Here is a 22174-nt window from a genome sequence, read left to right on the forward strand (position 1 = left end):
CCACCCCAGCCCGCATGGCCGTTCCCCACGCCTGTGATCCCTGCTTCCCTGTGTCATCTTTGTCCTCCTACCCTACAGAAGCAGCTGGCTATGGGGGGCTGCAGAGGAGTTTTGTGGATGACCTGCTGCTGTGGAGGTCAGGGATCGAGTCCCCATCAGGGCACAGGCCCAGGTTGCAGGCTCGATCCCCAGTGTGGGGCATGCGGGAGGCAGCCGATCCATGCTTCTCTCTCATCGTGGATGTTTCTATCTCTCGCTCCCTCTCCCTTCCTCTCTGAAATCAATTTAAAAAATGTTTGTTTGTTTTTAAAAGAAAAGCAAATGCAAATTGAAATCGCGACGCAAGGCAGGCTCACGGGTTTGTATCTCAGCGCGTCTCGGTAGCATCCGAACAGAGCGGCCTGCGCCCTGAGGAAGGCCCGGGCCACCCCGTCCCCCGTGGCCGTGGACTGCTTCTTCAGCTTCGCTTTCAGGGCCGAGACCTGCGGGACAGAGAGGAGCCGTTACATCAGCGGTTCTCAACCTCCTGGCCCTTTCAATACAGTTCCTCGTGTTGTGACCCAGCCATACAATTATTTTCGTGGCTACTTCATCACTGTCATGTTGCTACTGTGATGAATCGTCATGGAAATATCTGATACGCAGGATGGTCTTAGGCGACCCCTGTGAAAGGGTCGTTCGACCGCCAAAGGGGTCTCGACCCACAGGTTGAGAACCACTGCATTACATGAACACCTCGGGAACTGGTCCTGGGAGGCACGGGTCCCATCAGCAGGCAGGCCGACCCCGGCGCCTGCGGGTTCCCCCGGACCCACCCGCCAGCTCGGCCTCCTCCCCGCAGCTTCTCCCCAGAACGGCGGGAGCGCCTGCTGGCCCGTTAATTGAGGGAAAGCTGGGACCCAGAGTCACGTGCTGATGCAAATGGCTCCGTGCGCTCCCTTCTCCTGTCTCCCGAGGCCTCTTGACATCAACGAGCTTTAATTGTTTTACAGGAAACTGCCCGGAAGCCGCTTCTGTGCCCATTTTTTTTAGCCATTACAACGGGTGTCTACCCGTCTGGAGAGGTGTCTACCCTCCATTTCTGCCCTAAAAGGCTCCTGGTTCCAGGTCCTCCGGGTCCCTTCCCATTGAATCTTATTTTTGGAAGCCTCGCCTGCATATGGGATTTTCCGATCCCTTGCTGAATAGTTCTGAGCATCTATAATAATCAAAGCGCCATATGCTAATTAGACCAGACGTCCTTCCGGGTGTCCTTCCTTCCGGACAAAGCCGCAGTGGGGCGAGGGCCGCGGCAGAATTTCGTGCATCGGGCCTCTAGTTATGACATAAGAAAGGGGAATGAAGGTAAAGTTATTGAGAACCTACGGTGAGTAGAGAACTGTGTTGTGCAAATGGTATACCCGGTCTCGTTTAAATATGTTTTTATTGATGTCAGAGAGGAAGGGAGAGGGAGAGAGAGAGAGAGAAACATCGACGATGAGAGAGCATCATGGATCGGCTGCCTCCTGCACACACCCCACACTGGGGATCGAGCCGGCGGCAACCCGGGCATGTGCCCTGACCTGGAATCGAACTGTGACCTCCTGGTTCCTCGGTCGATGCTCAACCACTGAGCCACACCGGCCGGGCAAGAAGGAATATTTTTATTTCCTGACGCAAGCGGTCCTGACTCCTCTTGTCCATGACGGTTGTCATGGAAGGGTCAACCTAATTAACAACTCAACTTTGAATAATGCTAATGAGAGAGGAACACAGCATCCGAGGAGAGACCAGCTCTACAGGTGACAAACCTTCACAGGAGTGACATTTTCCAGGGAAAAGTCACGGTGACTCTGATCTGATCAAAGGGAAAGACCCCCACTGGGTCCAATTATACCCACAGTTCGGAGAAAATGATTGAGTCGAGATATTCATCATTTAGGCGGCAAGGCCTGTGTCGTGTGGGTTGCCTCCCAATAGCTAATCTTTCCCATTTCTGCCCAAGCCCCCTAGATGCAGATGGAAGTTTATTTTTTTTAAGGAATCTGCCTTTTATTTCACGTGTGAATTTGAACAGAGTGGGGATGGGACGTGATTAACATTTTATTTTACTTGTTTAAAATATATTTGTATTGATTTCGGAGAGGAAGGAAGAGGGAGAGGGAGAGAGAAACATCCATGATGAGAGAGAATCATGGATCGGCTGCCTCCTGCACGCCCCACACTGGGGATCCAGCCCCCAACCCGGGCATGTGCCCTGACAGGGAATCGAACCCTGACCTCCAGGTTCATAGATCGATGCTCAACCACTGAGCTACGCCAGCCGGGCATCACTGCTTAATTTGTGCTGATTTAGTCTGGGCTTCACCTAGAAATTTCAGGGGCCTCCATGTACTGTTAGACACAACGAGGATTTTAGCAGAACTGAACTGTGGCAAACCTGGAACGAATGGAATATTCTCTGGGGCCCTTTTTTTTTTCTTGATGACAACGTAACCTATTAAACCTTCATGTTGGATTAGAGGAAAGAGCCAAAGACTTCACCAAGTCTGTTGACTATCTTTAGCTGTGAGAGTGCCGTTTGTTTATCTACTTATTGTTTTTTTTTAAAAAAAAAGCTCATTTAAAACACTTTGAAAAAGCCCATTCTTTCCCAAACTTATTCCCAGATTAATTAACTCGCTCGAATGCAACTATCTAAACAATTTATTTAAAGTCGGCGTTGTTGTTGTTTCTAGCTCTTTAGGCTTTTCATGGTTTTTGGTGACTGAGAACAATTCATGCCTTTCTTTTTTTAAATATTTTTTTTAATTGATTTCAGAGAGGAAGGAAGAGGGAGAGAGAGATAGAAACATCCCTGATGAGAGAGAGTCATGGACCGGCTGCCTCCTGCACGCCCCCTACTGGGGACCAGGCTCGAAACCTGGACATGTGCCCTCGACCGGGAATCGAACCGGTTCAGAGGTCAATGCACTGAGCCACACCGGCTAGGGTGCGTTTTCTTTGTATCACAATAAAAACATCAACCTGTTCCTTCAGGGGCAGCCGAGAGCCTTGAGGGGAGATGCCCGGGATTTTAAAGGACTCATTTCATGTCAAGGCCTCTTCAGTGTTTCCGTAACGACAGGCACTTCACACACACGTACCGTCCTGTACTGAACGCACCGTGGCTCCCAGCGAACCTCACGAGGACTCTTACACATACCTATTTCCTACACACCCTCCTTATATGACACAGGAAATCATTTTCCAATAGGGTTACAGGCCAGATGAGAATGAGTGGTTCAGACAGTGCAGAAAATCCGAATTTACCTCCAATAGGCCATCGTGACGTGTCCGTAACAGGATTGGAAAGGAGAGAAGCTTGGATATGGAATCTTAGAAGAGTTAGCTCATGGCCCCGGGAGTCATGGTTACGGGAGAGGGACCGCGGTCTGGGGTGTGGGGCATGAATCCGAGGGTCAAAACCCACATCACCTAAACCTCTAAAAACACCATGAACGGCACCGTCTTTGTGCCTTCATCTTCAAAATAGGAGACCTGAGACAGGTCACCTGTCTCAGAGTATATTATTATTATTATTATTATTTACGATTTACTGGGTTAAAATGAAAGACAGGGAAGCAATATAGGTCCAAATCCACCTGCCTAGTAATGGACATTCCGACGCACGTAACTGTCAGATGCCCACTCTAACCTGCTTTCAGGTACAAGAGCGAGCTGACCGTGGTTTTATCTTAACAGTCCCCTGGAGACGGATTTCCTGCATCTCGTCATGATTCTCATTCGCTTCATTTCCCAGCAGGTGGGTCGCCCTATTTATTTCTGAAATAATAACCACGGTGCAAGGTACTTGTCAAAGTGTCAATGACGATAAAAATTAAAACGCGCGGTAATAGCTTAGACATACAGTATTTTAAGTGAGTGTGTAATTGACACGAAATGTGTGTTGATATTTGGAATTGGGGGGGGGGAGCAGGCAGGGGGGGTGTCTCCATAGTGCATTTTCTTAAACTGAAGTGACCTCATTTGAGATTTCAAATGTTCTGTTTAATCAGACTGGTTCTTCTCCTACCCCTCGCTTCAGAACATAACAGAGTAACACGAACTTCAATTGATATTGTTTCTAGCCCTAACATGGCCTTTTTTTCAATTTCCAAACACTCAAACTACATCTGTTTGAAAGTCTCCATATTTGGCACAGCCAATAAAAAAATAAAATCACACACAAAAATTAAAAAAAAACTAAAACTAAAAACATCACAATGTCCTCACAGGCCAACACGGCGACGGCCTCTCCGAATGGACCCCCAGCTTTTAAAAGCGACCCCGCGTAATAATCAATATCGTTAAAATCACTCCCCATCCAACCTGCGCTCCGCTTGCTTTGAGCGCCCCAAATCTGTAGTGAAATGATGAAATCGAAAAACAAGTGTTCGTGTCAGAAGACAGAACGGGAGTTCCCCCCCCCCCTCCCCCCGACCCCCTTAAGGGACACAAAGGGTCGCCGGACGCCTGGCCCTGATTTATTTCTCCAATTTTGAATTCCTTGAGTAACGGAACTGCTACTGGCAGGGTCGTATTTCTCACAGTCCATAAATCTCCAATATTATGTGTGAATATTGGAATGAAGCCATTAAGAAGATTACAGCGTGCGACGCAGCAGAGGGTCCCCGGGAAAAAAGACGGGTAATTCAGGACAACTGTGACCACTGACCCGGGGCCAGCGCGGCCACTGGGCAGGCGGGCACCTAATCGGGAGCACATGGGCCCGGGGCCTTCCGGACCCGGAGCGCAATTTAAGGGCCCGCTGCACGGTTTTAAAAGGCCCCCGTTGAACTATCAGTTAATTTATTAAACAACCAAACAAGGCCAGGAGTCCTATGTTGCGGGCTTCGGGTCTGGTTTACGAGCTCCCGTCACATACAGAAGTCAGGATGATTTTTGACATCACTGAAAACACGGACAGTGACAGGACATAGGGTTTGAGACTTGATCCTGTCATCCTCAAAGCGGAGGATGCAGCTAAATGGGCGAGAGATGGTTAAGCAGTCGTCTGAAATGTTTTTAAGACAATGAGTAGGACTTCAAACATCGCAGGCTCGCGGTCACAGCCCTAGCGCTACCTGGGAGCTATTTCAATTTCTTCTTTCTTCATATTTGTAAGTCCCTGGCCCTTAGCTTCATACACACACACACACACACACCTATTTCTGTCTACACCACCTCGCAATGGCCTTCTTAGCAATATTTTTCACTGTTTCACTTATGCCTAGTTAACTGTGGCTATAAGATGGTCCCTCGTGTCCTTGTACATTGTGTGAATATTGGTTAACTCCTCGTATTTAACTCGATGTTTTCATATCAAGCTAATTCTCCTAGGGAAGTACTACTTCTTTACTTAAAAAAGAATCACCCATCAAAACAATTACCGTTAAAGATTCTTTTTCTCTAAGAAAGAATGAGGCATCGTTAAAGTGACTAAAAATTTTATTATGACACACACACACAAAAAACACATTGATTTCTTTCTCATTTTTCTTCCTCTTCTTCCTCCTTTTTTTAAAAAAAATAAACAATCCTTTCTCCTTAGAGTATTAAGAGCAGGGAATACATGCACATAAGGAAGACATTCTTAAAAGTTGGGGCTTTGTTTTCGTAATTATTTCTCTATCCAGGGAAGGATACTTTGATGGATTTCCAAATGAATAACTCTAATCATTTCTAGCAGCTTCTGCAAAATTTTTATAATGAGGCAATCTAGTTATAATGAGCTCAAAACATAATAAAATTCTGCACTGAGCGGGGTGCGGATTTGTTCGTACGTAGCCTTAATGGCAAGATAAAGAGGTTCGATTTCATTTGCTTCAAGGTCAGCAAGCATTCGAGGTTATTTATTTATACCCATAAATAACCTGATGTGGACTTAAAAATATCCTATTTTCCTATCACTAGCCATAAACACAATCAGGTTTAGTTTCACTGTATTCTTTTGAGTACGACATTTTTTAAATTCCATTTTTCAAACTCCCTAATCCTGATTTCAAAATACTTGCCATATTACAGGGGAAAAAAATATATTCTGGAGGTTTTGTTTATTCTCCAATTTTAATACCTCTGAAAAGAATGAATTTTTTTAAAAAAAGATGGGGGGAGCAGTATTTTTTTTAACCTACGACTGTATTATAAAGATATTTTTCAACCACTATTCAGAAACAATCCCAGCCTGCATTTTTTTTTTGGCCCTGTCATCAGAAATACCAAGGCCATAAAATGTACTTTTGGAGGCTATTTAACATGGAATACAGAATCTACCCTGTTATAAGCTGTAGACACACACGTGCCGTACACACACACATACACACACACACACACACACACACACACCCTTTGCGAGATCAAAGACCAGGAGAGAGCCGGCACTTAATTCATCAGCCTTCCCCGACCAGAGACAGTTTGCGTCATTTCAAAAGGCTCAGATGTCTTTTATGACAAGCCGGGCCTGCAGTTTAATTTACAAAACAGAATCCCAAGCCGGCGAGTCTCCGGGCCCGGGCCGCACGGCGTGGGTTTCCCTCCCCGCCGCCCCCAGCAGGCCCGGGAAGATGAAACACGCCAACCGAAATAATTTAGGGAAAACAAATAAATGTTTCAGGAACGTCGAGGGGGATCAAAGGCAGCATTTGCTGACCCCGCCGGTCCCCGCATTTCTGATGAGATTGACCGGGGCCATCGGATCATTAATTAAAAGGAGCGGAGCTGGCAGGTGGCGGGGACGCGCCGCCGGTAATTGGCTCCCTTCTCTTTCCTTCAAAAACTCTCCCTCTCTCGTTCTTTGGCAAGACATGCCACCAGGCAGACAGAAATGCCTACTTTGTAAGATAATGATGAAGATGAGAGGGAGAGGCGCCCGTTTCAAGAAACGCTGCCTAATGAAGGCGCCCGGCTTTTTAATTATGGTCCTGCGTCTCCCCAGCTGCCAAGGAGGGAAACATAGGACACGCAGCCCCGCACGGATGCCCCGCACACGCGCGGCCCCTTGATCTCCGAGTTTATGAAAGTGGGGGGACTCGCTCTCGGGAACTCGGGGCGCAGGAGAAGCCATGGATGTACGGATCCATGGGCGCTCCCGGACTCACCACATCACTGGGGAGGTTGTCCAAGTCGTGGAACGGGGACTCCAAAGTGTTCGTGTCCACGTTTAACATCACCACGTCCTCCAGCGATTTGTTCCTCACCCTCTGTTGAAAACACACCGTGATCAATGAGACAGCTCAGTGCATCGGCCCTCCAAAATCTGCCGAGCTTGGAAATGGAGGGAAAAGTCTCTTAAGGCATGAGTCTGGGCCAGTGGTCTGCAAACTCATCAGTCCACAGAGCCAAATGTCAACAGTACAACGATTGAAATTTCTTTTGAGAGCCACATTTTTTAAACTTAAACTCTATAGGTAGGTACACCGTCATTCACTTCATTAGGGTGCTCCTCAGGCTTAGGACAGTGACGGCGAACCTACGACACGCGTGTCAGAGGTGACATGCGAACTCATTTTTTTGGTTGATTTTTCTTTGTTAAATGGCATTTAAATATATAAAATAAATATCAAAAATATAAGTCTTTGTTTTACTATGGTTGCAAAGATCAAAAAATTTCTATATGTGACACGGCACCAGAGTTAAGTTAGGGTTTTTCAAAATGCTGACACGCCGAGCTCAAAAGGTTCGCCATCACTGGCTTAGGAACAGCCACACTCAAGGGGCCAAAGAGCCGCATGTGGCTCGAGAGCCGCAGTTTGCCGACCACGGGTCTGGGGGGAAGAATTAAGGGAAAGTCCTGCATCATAAAAAGAATGCAAACAACTTTGCTTTATGAGGAAAAATAGTTCCTATCCGACCATTCAAAAAGGTTGGGTTGAAAATGCTTAACTAACATGTTTGCTCATCTCAACATACTGATGCGGTTTGGAGATAATGACCATGATTTAGCTGCCAAAGATATACTACGACGAAGACTTACAAAGTGGGCATGGTTATGTTGAACTGTGAAAAGTTATCTTCTTTCAATTTGGTCAACTGGATTTCGGTCTTTGATACAGGAACGTGGGTCCGGTCCTATACCTATTTTTTTTTTTTAGCATAAATCATAATGTAGGTCTAAGATAAGCCAACCAAAGTTTATAGCAGTCAATGTTTTCTCTATATTTCCACTTCGATTTGGTGTAAGTTTATGATGACGACAAAGTCAAATAAAAAAAAAAGACAGAGAGGGAAGTAATATGGAAGTCATTCTTAGTATTTATCACATGAATTTCAACATAAAAGATCAGATTTCATAGCCTATCAGATTAACTAGTTGACTTATTTATTTGACAGCTTAGTCAATTGGTCAAATTATCTCAGTATGTGTACAAATAATTGTGAATTAGAATTTCATCAAATTTTTCATCCTTAAAGAAAGAAAATATTTACAGTTTATGTTTCCTATTTAATATGTATACTTAAATCATATAATTCTATTGGTCTTTAATAAATGATAGCACCTAATCTTATTCCCTAATGCAAATAAGGTGTTCATTAATAAAATTTATCCACCAACTCAGAACTCCATAATTGTATAGGTCAACTAGCAATAGGTCAATTAACTTCAGCATCATATTTTAAAGTGACATTCTAGAATAATAGCCATTTTTGAGAATTATGAAATACTGTAAATTTGAAGTTGGCCAGATCAATTATTTTGTTTTAAAGTTGGGCAGGACTGCCGAAACCGGTTTGGCTCAGTGGATAGAGTGTCGGCCTGCGGACTGAAGGGTCCCAGGTTCGATTCTGGTCGAGGGCATGTACCTGGGTTGCGGGCACATCCCCAGTGGGAGGTGTGCAGGAGGCAGCTGGTCGATGTTTCTCTCTCATCGATGTTTCTAACTCTCTGTCTCTCTCCCTTTCTCTCTGTAAAAAATCAATAAAATATATTTAAAAAAAAAATTAAAAAAAAAATAAAGTTGGGCAGGACTAAAATTTCTCTGACTCGTTTAGAATTTCAAATCTCTGCATATTAGGTAGGATTTTAAATTTGCTAGCGAAATGGTCGTCTTTAGCACAGAATTCTTCTGTGTGAAGAAAGCCTTAATATCCATGTGGAATATGGACTTGCAGGGCAACACATGATTCTAAAAATCTATCTTGTAAAAGCCCTAATAAATCTAACGTAAGACTCAGAACATGGCCATTTCTAAGAAATTAACAGAGAATCACTTAGAATAGCGATACTATGACAAAAACATTTATAAATACACTCATTTCCTTTCCTTTCCATGTGTACACATTTCTGTAAAGAAGTTTACATTCATAAATATGTAGTTTTCTATAAACAATAGCATAACTACAAAATAACCTATTTTATAAGCAAAAATATATTTATATGAGTGGCATTTTTGAGGGAAAACTATGTCATAATTTTGATTTCCATCTTCAATTCTAAGTTGTCCTTTTCACAGAAACTGCCAAGTTAATCCACAAACCTGATACGTTTTTTTAAAAGAATGAAAACAGCCTAAAATAATGACTACGTGACCCCAAAATGTTTTGTGATGACACCAACAATAAACTCTGAATAAAGAAAGTCAGTGTTAATATGAAAAGTAGACTTTTTTCGCAGTTGTTAGCTTTAAAAGGTCCGACAAAAGCTGGATGTTAAATTTTGTTCACCCCAAAAGGATGGGAAATGTATTCATTTTAAGAAAACAACACATTGAGAGCCCCTAAAATGAGAGTAATTTTATATTTTTTAAAATATACTATAATTTAAATATCTTTTTCTAAAGTTGGAGTCATGTGAGGATTTTACCTATGTTTTCCCTCCAAACCAGGCCTCAGCTATTGTTTCTTCTAAATAGAAGTGGCGAGTCATACTGCCTATAAAATGGTTCCACTCTCATATTCCTTATATCATAAAATTCATGCTTGTTTAGATGGAAAAAGAATAAGGAAATACAAAAAGATGATTTTTCCTTTTTCTTCAAAAATAAGAAAATGAGCCCCGCTGGGGTGTGGCTCAGTGGCTGAGCATCAACCCAACAAAGGAACCAAAAGGTCACAGTTCGATTCCCGGTCAGGGCACATGCCTGGGTTGCGGGCTCCATCCCCAGTGGGGGGCGTGCAGGAGGCAGCCAATCCATGATTCCCTCTCATCATTGATGCTTCTCTCTCTCTCTCTCTCTCTCTCTCTCTGTCCCTTCTTTTCTGAATTCTGAAATCAATAAAAATATAATAAAAATAAAAATAGAGCACAAGGTGTTGAAGGTGGTCAGCCTGCCTCCCATCCTCGCGAGAGGACGCTTCCGGGCAATGAGGCTAGAGTGGATGGACAGGAGCATCGATGCTGGAAGATGCCACCAAGGCTGCAGCCCCCTGGGTTTGTGCAACAGGGTAAGCATGTTCTACAGAATCCTCTGTGCGCTCACACGGTCCACGTGACCCTCCCATTGGCAGCCTCGACTCATTTATTCCTAATCGCTCACAGGCCTTAGCCAGCCTTGGATTCATCCCTCCAGTCTAGTTTTCCAGGCAGAACAAAATGTCCTTATCCTTTATTTTGGAAAGAGAGCTCCACTGTCCAAAGAGACTGCTAGCCATCTTTCATACCCAGGATTGCATAAAAAGAATTAAAAGGGAGATTTAAAAGGTCATTCATTTCATGGCTTTGAACGACTCTGTTTACAAGTCTTGAACTGCCTTGACTGAGAGAGAATCAGAGAATATGTGATTCTTCCTTAAAAAAAAAATCCGTTGTAACTGCAGCCAATTAAGAGGCGAAAAATTACTCACTTCAGCCTCACCTAGAAAACATGTAAGTAGATATGCCTACGTTTTAATTATAGTGACATTTACATAAAAATTAAAATTTTGGTGAAAAAAATCTGCCAATAATGACATGATAAGAATGGAATTGGAGCTTGCGTATCATCTCGTAATCGATTAAGGAGAAAGTTACTAAATGTTGCCCAACTAGTATAAAACATACCTACCGTTCCTGTGGTACTGTCTCACTCACGATGAAACCAAATAATGGTTCATTAAGAACTAAAAGTTTTCCGGATTTAAAACTAACCATGTGATTTCTACCATATGTAACCTATTTTCATGGGTTTCCTACCATTGAAGATGCTCATTTGGTATAAAAATTAAAATGACGTTATTTCAATGTTACCTTTTTAAAAATGGCTATGTGAGTATGATATTAAACTAGTCACTGCTCTGTACTAGTCAACTGATATTCTTCCAAAGCACAACTGTGTTAACTATGATTTTTATCAATGAATTGATCACTATCGCTGACAGATACTCACCTCTATGAGGCTAGAGTGTACTCCAATCAGGTATGGCATCGGAGCGCTGAATTTAAAAAAAACGGTACATTCATAGTTCATTAAAACTGAAACAACATACGTAGTTCTGCATGCTTAAATTATTATTTAAATGCACGGTTCTAACATAGCATAGTATAGGTATTTTAAATTATTTTCTATATACAAGTCAAATGGAAAGGCCATTAATAGATTCAAGTTAAGCTTGATTTATATTAAAAAAATCACAAAATCATTTCTAAGTAAATCGAGAAGCGGAATACCTTAAAAAAACTTTTCCGATTAAGAATATTAGGGTCAAGGCCATAACCTGAGTTGAATCTTTTCCATATACTTCAGGTCAAATATATCACAAACTATCATCAAATGTATTCATGTTTCTTTTGTACTTCTTGTTATCCAATTAGATCCTCAGTCCTATGATTTTCTTAATATATCATTTTTTCACCCCTACATCAGCAACATTTTTTGAGTCAGTCAGTACCAAATACTTATGGAGCCCTACTGTGCGCAGGGCAAAGTTCTTCCTCACTGTCATCATCCTATTTCTGTCCTGTCCTTCCACGCATGTGCCCTTGTCTTTTCATTCAAATATCATCCTTTCCTTTTTATCCCACATTCATATTTATTAATAGAATCATTTTAACAAATTAGAAAATATGCAAATAAGTTTAAGAATAATATTATATTAATTAAAATATGGAAAGCCCACCAGGTGCCCTGGTCTAGGGTCTTGGGTCCGACAAGTAAACAATATGGACCGAATATACTCCCCTGGGGGTCTCATACCCTAGCAGAGAATAAAGTCATTCAATAATTTTTGTAGCACATACCATCAGACTCACCACTAACTCAAAAACAGTTCTCATGAAACAGAAGAAGGAAATTATTCAACTTGGCATTGCAAAATTAAAATTCTACTTGACAAGAAACCATGAGAATGGGCAGATGTCTACAAAGGTGACAGGAAATACCCCAATACACAGCTACTTAAAAATAAAACACTTTTCAATATGTTCGTACTGACTTCAGAGAGAGGAAGGGAGAGGGAGAGAGAGACAGAAACATCCATGATGAGAGAGAAGCATGGATCGGCTGCCTCCTGGACGCCCCACACTGGGGACTGAACCGGTGACCTCTTGGTTTATGGGTCAACGCTCAACCACTGAGCTGGCGAAATCTGCCCCTTTTGGGGGAAGAAGACATCGCCTAGATCCAAAGGCGAACCAGCCATAGGTGAACGAGGAAGAACAACTATCATTTTCTTGGTGCTGGAGTTGCCCCGCCTCCCGGGTGTGTAAGGACTCACACAGGCGAAGCCCTTCCGCCAACATCACAGACTCGCCCGGGTTCGAGACCTCTCTGTTGAGACGTGACATGCGCTCCTTGTGTACGTACCGAACTGTTAACCTGCTAACCGACCACAGGGGGTCGTTCAATAGACCTCGAGAACTAAGTCACCTTGCAGAACTGATGCCCGTGGACTAGCAACTCCCAGCCCTGGCCGGTTGGCTCAGTGGATGGAGCATTGGCCCTAGACTGAAGGGTCCCGGGGTTCGATTCCAGTCAAGGGCAAGTACCTGGGTTGGGCATGTGCGGGAGGCAACCAATGGATGTGTCTCTCTCACATCGATGTGTCTCTCTCTGTGTCTCCCTCCCCCTCCCTTCCACTCTCTCTAAAACTGAATGGGAAAATATCCTCGGGTGAGAATGAACAACAAAAACAAACAGAAAACTCCCCATTTTCTCCTCATCCTGGGAGATGGAGGGGAAGAGGCAGAGGGTGTCACATGACCCTAGGAGCCCCTCCCCATCCGGGTAGGTCAGTGGTCGGCAAACTGCGGCTCCCGAGCCACATGTGGCTCTTTGGCCCCTTGAGTGCGGCTCTTCCACAAAATACCGACTTCTGCGCACGGGCCACGAAGTTTCAATCGCACTGTACGTGCGCGCCCGCATGTGGTCTTTTGTGGAAGAGCCCACACTCAAGGGGCCAAAGAGCCGCATGTGGCTCGTGAGCCGCAGTTTGCCGACCACTGGGGTAGGCCATGGGGACCTCTTCCTCCTATGTGACTCCTAGGTGTCCCCATCCACGTCCCATTTATACATCTCTGACATTCACCTCGCAGAATTACAGTGTTACTCTGTGCCCTGCGTGTGTGTGCATGTGCGTGTGTGTGTGTGCGTGTGCACATTGGTGTAAATTCCTTCCCATCTGTGAACCCCGCAAGGGCAGACGCTACGTCTTATTCCTGACATGACAGACGCACGGCTTGGCAAACGGGTGCTCGCTACACGGTGGACGTACAAATGGACGAGGGAGTGAATGGAGGCGCCAGCACCCTGGGGAGCCTTTACCGGCGGACCCCGAGGCGAGGTTCCCCCGTGGGCACGGGGTGGCATCCCGGCCCTCACAGGCCACGCCATCAGAGACACCCAGCGCGAAAGCAAAGGCCCTTCCAGGCGCGAGGAGGGCCCTGGGGCTGGGAGGGTGGGCGCACACACCCCAGCGCTCTCCAGGCTTCCTGCTGCTATTTCTGAAGTGGAATCTAAACCATGGGCTGGCAGGCGTGGCCTCTAACATCCGTCTCCCTTCCGCATGCCCACCAGTCTGACTAGAACCGTCCGCAAGGACACAGAGAGGGGAAAGTCACGCTCCCCAGAAAGTAGCTGGGTCCGTAGAATCCTCTGACATGGAAGACAGCTCTCGTCTTCGAGGGCTGGACCTCAATACAGGGCTGTGTCCTCCTGCCCCACCCCCTGAGCCCATCCTCGGGGCCTGGACACTCGGATGTGTTGGTCATCTCCCCTGCACCCCCCACCCAGGGCCAGGGGACAGTCTGGCGTGAGAACTTGTCCCAGAGGCTCCTGAAGGGGCTGGAACCCAGTCAGAAAACTCCAGAGACGAAGCCAGGAAACAAGCTCCCTCCGTTACCACGGAAACAGCAGGAAGAAGGCCTGGGGGGGCTGGCTTAGGGAGGACCGGGATGGCCCCCCAGGAAAGCACCGCTTGGCCCCCTTCTTAAAAGCATGTTCCACACTCGTCGCTAATCCCCAAAGCAGGATCCGGCGCGTCCGGGCACGTATGTGCACATCAAGCTTCCCGTGGCTCAGTGGTTGAGCGTCAACCTAGGAACCAGGAGGTCACGGTTCGATTCCCGGTCAGGGCACAGGCCAGAGGTGCCAGCTCGATCCCCAGTAAGGGGTGTACAGGAGGCAGCCGATCCATGATTCTCTCTCATCATGGATGTTTCTGTCTCTCCCTCCCTCTCTGAAATCAATAATATTATATTTAGAGGAGGAGGAGGAGGAGGAGGAGGAGGAGGAGGAGAATAAGGAGAATAAGAAGGAGGAGAAGGAGAAGAAGGAGGAGAGGAAGGAGAGGAAGAAGAAAAGGAAGAGGAAGAGGAAGAGGAACTGGGCTTTCTCCCACCATGACCCTGGGTCCGGGAGCCCCGGGAGCCGGCGGGGGGCGCTCACCAGCAGTAGTCCAGCAGGTGCGGCGGCAGCACCGGGATGTAGATGTGCTGCCAGAACATGGGGTAGAGCAGCGCGGCCGATCCGTGCAGGCAGGCAGTCAACTGCGAGATGGAAAGGGACAGCCACAGTGAGGAGCAGGCTTCCTACAAACACAACACCCCCCCGCCCCCCCCTCCGTTCCCCAAGACGATCATAACACATCCCAACTGCTCTCGTGACCTCCACCCTATGACCTCTACCAATTCCGCACGCAACACGCCTTCCATTTCGGAAGCGCCCCTCCCTGAAAACACACAGCCTATCAGCAGCTTAGGAGGTTCTTGGGGGTCTCAGGGAGACAGGTGTCTGAAAATACAGTGTTTGGGGGTCAACACGAAGCCCATGGACACAAAGATCAGGTGGGACCCGACGGCTGGGCATGGCTGGGACTTGTGCTTCGCGATGAGACGTGGAGAGGGAGGGGGGGGAGGCTCCGGAGGGAGATCGTTAGGGCAAATTGCCAAAGCGTGAAACACGGGTCCGACAGCCGGGGCTGCGCCGCCCGAGCGCCGGGGGACCGGGCTGCCCGACAGTTGGGGCCTCCGCAGCGTGTGGACCGCGGGGCGCGGTACCCAGAGACGCTGCTCGCTGACACATGGGATGTCACTATTGACCAGCGCAGGCCGCGCCTGACAGCTGGGCCGCAGGAAGCCAGGAATATCATCATTCCCTCCTTCGGCTCCTCATTCCCGACGCCCGTTTGGGGGCCCAGCTGCGGATCAAGACAGCTGCCCGGACATGGCTGCGATGGCAAAGGGAATTGCCATTTTAATTGTTTTGATTTGGCGAGTGGCTAATTAAATCTTTTCAACGCCTCACGTAAAGATACCTCCCCTCTCTAGTCCCCCCTTCTTCCGTCCTATGGACCCCCAACAGAATTCTTCCCCTGTGATTTTTCGTGCATTTTAAATTCCATTCCTGTAAGCGGGGAGTCGTCTTTCTTCCCCAGTGTTTACAGCAATAAATGAATCAGCATGCATCATCGTTTTAAAGGGTTGCTAGGGTCTGCCTTTCAAGGCGACGGAGGAAATCGTTTTGCCCAGCTTGGAAATCAGATTTGAGAAATAAAATCATCTGAAAATGGGCCACAGACTTTCTATTAACCACCATTTCTCTTTCATTATAGAGGGAATGAAAATTTTACACACAGTAATCAAATTAATTTAAAAATTAAATGCATACAAAGCAGCTCAGTATTTTCTTATTATTGAATATACTGGGGTGACACTGGTTAACAAGATCATATAGGTTTCGGGGGTACAAATCTACAACATCATCTGTGTATTGTATTGTGTGTTCATCACCCCCAAGTCGAGTCTCCTTCCATCACCATTGATCCCCCCTTTTCCCTCTGCTCCCTCCCCCATCCCCTTCCCCCTCTCAATTCAATCTCAATAGCAGCACTGTCTATATTCAAGTGCCAAGTAGTTCTACAGAATTTAAAAAATTAATTACGATAATCTAGTCGGGAACCAAAAACATACACATTTTGATTAAAAGCCTATTCCTCTTCATCACGTGTGTTCTGTCTTTTGCCCATTAGATTTGTCATTAGTGACATGTGAAAAACGATCGATTTTGGTTCCGTTTAGAATAAATACCATTGACGGGTTTTAGCGCTTCACCCTTGCAAGCCTTCACAGCTCACCGACAGCCGTCTTTCAATCAACACTCGTTTCAAATTCCTTCATTCGAACACGCCATAGGCCACTAGGAGGCATGCAAATGCTTCCATTTGGCGACTGCGGACCATGGACTCCCTTATCTCCCGTATCTGAGCCAGAGGATAATAAAAGCGGGGTTCATCTAGCCCGGGGCGGCTTCCCGGAGAGCTTTCGGGCACTCCCTGGGGGTAAAGGAGGCATCTTTGTATGTGGAAAGCCGTCGGAAAGAGTTAAGGAAAAGGCAGCTCTTTTGCTCACTTCCTCCATTTCTCCAGACATGGCTTTGAAAACCCCTCCTTTCACCCCTTGAGAAGGACCGTGGCCCGGGTGTGTGTGGTGCATGAACAGGGTAACGGAGGAAGAAACACATTCTCAAGGTGGGGATGTACTCAGGGTCACTTATCTTCCGGGCCATGCCCAGAACCCAAAGTCCGCTGGTCCACGTCACCTAGATCCGTCCCCGACGCCCCCAGGGGTCATCATATGAATGAGGCACAAGAGCAGCGCGAGCGTTGGACCGGCTTCCGGAAGAATGAGCTCCCAATGCTAAGCAGTCACCACCTCTGACGACGGTCAGCACGCGGGCTCTGTCCCTGACGCTAAGGCAGCGCTAACTGTCCCGACCAATCCTGTCCCTCCACCCCTCAGAGCCCAGCCAACGAAGGGAAATAAACGACATATTTTAGAAGTTTGGTTAGAAGAACAAAGTCCCAGCAGGAAATAAGCTCAGTTTAAAAGCCAGGGAGAGGAAGGAGTTTCTTGCTTTTTAGTTATTCATGACCTATTGGATCCTGAACCTTCAAGGGCAGCGACAACCACATTTTGGGGCCAGATTACCCGAGGTTCCGCCTGGCTGGTGACGAGGCTAGGAAGCTACACTGCTTTTCCTTTTTGTAAAATATATTTTTCTTGATTTCACAGAGGAAGGGAGAGGGAGAGAGAGAGAGAGAAACATCCATGATGAGAGAGAATCATGGACCAGCTGCCTCCTGGGGATCAAGCCCACCACCTAGGCATGTGCCCTTGACCGGGAATCCAACCGTGACCTCCTGGTTCATAGGTCAACGCTCAACCACTGAGCCACGCCGGCCGGGCCACAGTGCTTTTCTGGTATCTTCCAGCTGCTTCTTTCATCATCCCTGCTGCTTCTCGTGAAGTTCAAAGAGGAACAAATTGACCGAATCACGGTTTAAGAGAAGAAAAAAACCCACCACCGCCATTCCTCCCCATCTGGGTCCAGTGGCATGTGAATATCTCCCCGCACCTGTAACCCCACAAAACTCCCTCAAAGTGCTGACTAATGCGAGATCAAAACCCCGGGAACACCGATTCCCCACACACGGCGATTGTAGAGTCAGCACAGGTAGAAGCCATGGGAAGAGACCAGAAGTCCACGGGAGAAACCTGACCATGAAGGTGGGGGACACTGAACGTGGTCATGGGACAAAGGCACCTGGAACTTCCGGTCCCGGGCCCCCAGGTCGAGTGAACATGGTCATGGGACAAAGGCACCTGGAACTTCCGGTCCCGGGCCCCCAGGTCGAGTGTCACTGCCGATAACAACAATAGCAAACGTCTCCAGGACGCTGACCATGTGCCCGAACTCTTCTGAGAACCTGATATTCTCACATCTATTATCACTATTCCCACCGACAGACCCGGGCACGATGGCAAAGGTAGACCAGTTGCCCAAGATCACACACCTCGCAAGCGGTCAAGCGAGGACTCCAGCCCAGGCAGGCGCAATCGAGAACCTTTCTTTCCGACTGCCTTCCCACATACCAAGATCCAAAATGCCCACCCTGCTGAGACCCTGAGTCACATCTACTGACGGAAAACATTTTATCCGAACGACACGACGGAGAGTGAGTCTTTGGGGTGGACAGCCGGACAAGCACGAGACGGGAGGAGAATTTTCCTGTCTTAGAAGTTCCCTCCGATGAACCTCCAGCCGTACCTGCCAACAAAGTGCCACCTGACCACCCCAGTGGTGACCTTGAACCAGGAGGTCACGGTTCGATTCCCGATCAAGGGCACCTGCCCGGGTTGTGGTCTCGATCCCCAATGTGGGGCGTGCAGGAGGCAGCCGACCCATGGCTCTCTGTCACCCCGTCCTATCTCCACACCCCTGTCCCTCTCCCTTAGCTCTGAATGGAAATGCACGTCACACAACACCCTGGGAAGGAGAATTAGCAGGGACTGCGTCAGCTGACATCACTGGTTGCTGTGGGCTTCGGGGAGAATGAAAAATCTAAAATTCCTAGCATCTCCCTCCCTGAGGGGTCTCAATGACGACATGCAACGGCACCCCTCGGCTGCAGCTCGACAAACACGAGGGGGGACGTGCGCTCGGATAATCTTCGCAAAGAAGTGGGCCTGGCTCACCCCGGTTCCCTTGCCAACCGTTCAGCTCCTGATCTCCAGAAAGATGCTCCCAGCTTCGGGGTTCGGGCTCAGTGCCCACACAGGTGACCCCAGTGAGAGACAAGTCAGGGACCCTCAAGATCCAGATGGAGAGGTTCAAGTCCCCCCGATTCCCCTGCAGCCCAACGAAGCCTGTGAAATCCCCATCTTCACGGCCGATTTTCCAGGGCTCACAGAGCTTTCTGTTGGCAGGTGCCCTGGACGGAATTAGCGCGAGGAGGAGCAAAAGCATATGCCTGGCTGCCCGGGGGCATCTCGCACAAAGGCAGACATTACAGTTTATTAACACGATTCCAGCACGCGCGGCACGCTGCTCGCTGGGCGTATTCCCGAAGGGGCGTGCGCCCTCGCTCCCATCTCTGGAACTAACGGGCTTACGGGCTTCGGGAGGGAGATGTTTACCAACTAAACGTGGGTCCGGACAGGAGCCCCCGATTAGAGATCGGCTTCAGAGAGAGGCACCCCGCTCCCGCGCTGCAGGCCAGGGAGGGCCACCCTCGTTAGCAGATGACTGACAGCGTGATGGGGGGGGCCCTGTCAGACGCTGGCCGATGGGACAAGACGCACAGCCCGGCCGGCTGCTCAGAGGAGGTCTGAGGGATGGTGACAGACGCGGATGACAGCGCTGCACGCCCGACCGCCTTGAGACGCGGGGACATGACTTTCGACAGCCGTGTTCCCGGCTCCGGTCGTAAAGCAGCAAGGAGTCGAGGGATCTACGCGTGTACGATCATGATGGATCCTCTGCTCTGATGTTCCGCAAGCCCCGCCGAGGTGCACCCACCCCCCGCGGGGACATGCCTGTCTGTTGCATGGATGACACCCACGTTCTCCTTCAGGTTTTCCAGGACGCCCCGCCCCCCAGCCGTGTGTACTTGACAATGGAAGTGTCGACAGAATAAACACAGAGGTGCTATGTCCTAGAGCCGTGGTCGGCAAACTGCGGCTCGCGAGCCACACGCAGCTCTTAGGCCCCTTGAGTGTGGCTCTTCCTAAGCCTTAGGAGGACCCTCATTAAGTTAATAACAATGTACCTACTGATATAGTTTTAAGTTTAAAAAATTTGGCTCTCAAAAGAAATTTCAATCGCTGTACTGTTGATATTTGGCTCTGCTGACTAATGAGTTTGCCGACCACTGTCCTAGTGCATGAAACTCAAACACGTAAAAATATAATAATGGGTCCCAGCAAAACACTACACGTATAATAGGGGGGGTGGGGACGACACATTAACATTTCATTTTATTTTATTTTAAATATGCTTTTATTTATTTCAGACAGGAAGGGAGAGGAAGGGAGAGATAGAAACATCAACGATGAGAGAGCATCATGGATCGGCTGCCTCCTGCACGCCCCACACTGGGGATCGAGCCCACAATCTAGGCACGTGCCCTGACCAGGAATCGAACCGTGACCTCCTGGTTCATAGGTCGATGCTCAACCACTGAGCCACGCCGGCCGGGCCACAGCAACACTCTTAATATTTTTGCTACCATATCTCAGAACTAGTTTTTTTATGTTAAAGTTCATCTCTATAAAGATGATGAAAAAGTACAATTTTAACTACAAACAGTAGGTAAAGAAAACAGAGCCTCGAGTAACTGAATTCTCTAACTGTGCGTCAGCGCTAAAACCCCCAGCAAGCTATAAGGCGGGCAAGCGTGATGAGAATAAAATTATGAATGTCAAAGGGTAAAAACGCAAACACAATTCCTCAAACGACAATCAAATAGTGAATGTAAATACACCTTAACTCATATGTGTACTTTCAAGAATTAAAATTTTGGCTGTAGATTTTTAGAACAGGTGCAACAATTCATTGCGTTAAGATGAAGTGCATTCTAGTCTTTATGGCATAGAAAGAAATATAAGACTATGAAAAGCTTTACAGCAAATCAGTTCACGGACACTTTACTCTTTCCTGGGATGTCTCTGAGGTTTCACTAAATTCTTTCTAAAATCAGTCCCTTCCTAATTTACGTATCGTCCTGGTCTCTGACCTTAAAGTGTTACCATGCGTAGGATTCGTGGCAGATCTAGACATGAATTTCCAAGAGAGAGAGACCCAGGTGAAGCGGCTTCCCCCACCTAAGACGGGTAGCAGATCCTGACCGTGAACTTGATCTGTGTGTCTGCGATCAGCCCGATGCCCCAGAGAGGGAACTCAGAGATGACACTGCCATGGAGCTTTCTCGAACGGCCATAAACCATTGCCATTGGGTTTAGTACCTCGAACGTGGGAAACAACTCCCTGAGCGAGACCACGCCTTCAGTAAAACAATTTATTTTTTTAATTCAGATAAAGTTAAGGGGCGGGTGTGTTACTCTTTAAACTGCATTATCTAGTCCCTTAGAAAATTATAGCTGACAATCATTGAAGAATCATTGGTTCTTATGTAGATGGACTTCTTAGCACTTCACCTGTATGGATATGTATGCATATGTATGTATATGCATGCGTGTATATGTGTATGTATATGTGTGTGCATATGGGTTTGTGTGTATAGGTGTGTGTACATGTTCAAAAAAGGATGAGGATGAAGAGAAGAGGGAGAAGAAAGAAGACTGGTTTTACCGCAGTGGTCAATTTAAAAAATGGCCGAAAAGCAAATTTATAACGATTCAGACTGAATTTCTCGATGTCGCTTTAAGAAAATGCAAGAAATCACCTTTGTCGCCGCCTGTTACATCCTCCGCGCTTCCTCCTTTAAGTGCAAGTGAGGTGTCTTTCAAGATGTAAAATAATAGATCTCCAATTTTTTTGAAAAAGTGAGCATATCGATATTTCAATTCAAAAATCTGAAAACCGTGGTTTTTCGATTATAGAGTCACAGGAACAACCCAAAATTAGAAGCAGAAAACCCAGGACCACGTGACCTGTCTCTGGTGAGCTCTGGGGCCTGTGGGTGGGCATGTAACCCCTCTGATACCACCTCTCTCGCCATTCAATACGAAACCGACCTCCTAGAAAGATCCTGAAACTCTAACTCGAAAATACCAAACTTCATCATTTCTATTTCTACGACAGAACAAAACATGTATATGTCACCTCCTTTTTACCAGCTACCCAAATGCTTAAGACAGCAAACTCATGCCATCTTAAATAATGGGTTTTAATAAATATCTCACGCATTATGCTAAATATCTATTTAAGTGGATATTTAAAATTTTTAAGTCCATCAAAAATATTAAAAATTGCAATATCGAAAGCAGGAGAAAAAAAACACAGGA

At 46.9% G+C, this 22174-nt stretch overlaps 1 protein-coding gene across 1 annotated transcript in view; it reads right to left on the reverse strand.

Moving 5' to 3' along the window:
- DENND1B (DENN domain containing 1B) overlaps nucleotides 1-22174 on the reverse strand; it is a gene marked incomplete at its 5' end in the record, with an annotated part of 86697 nt that overhangs the window by 26797 nt on the left and 37726 nt on the right. Inside the window, 4 exon segments of the mRNA XM_023746072.1 lie at nucleotides 288-482; nucleotides 7119-7220; nucleotides 11322-11367; nucleotides 14817-14917. Of these exon segments, the coding sequence (XP_023601840.1) occupies nucleotides 288-482; nucleotides 7119-7220; nucleotides 11322-11367; nucleotides 14817-14917 (444 nt within the window).

Source organism: Myotis lucifugus, unplaced genomic scaffold (genome assembly GCF_000147115.1).
Source record: "Myotis lucifugus unplaced genomic scaffold, Myoluc2.0 scaffold_625, whole genome shotgun sequence".
Classification (NCBI taxonomy): Eukaryota; Metazoa; Chordata; class Mammalia; order Chiroptera; family Vespertilionidae; genus Myotis; species Myotis lucifugus.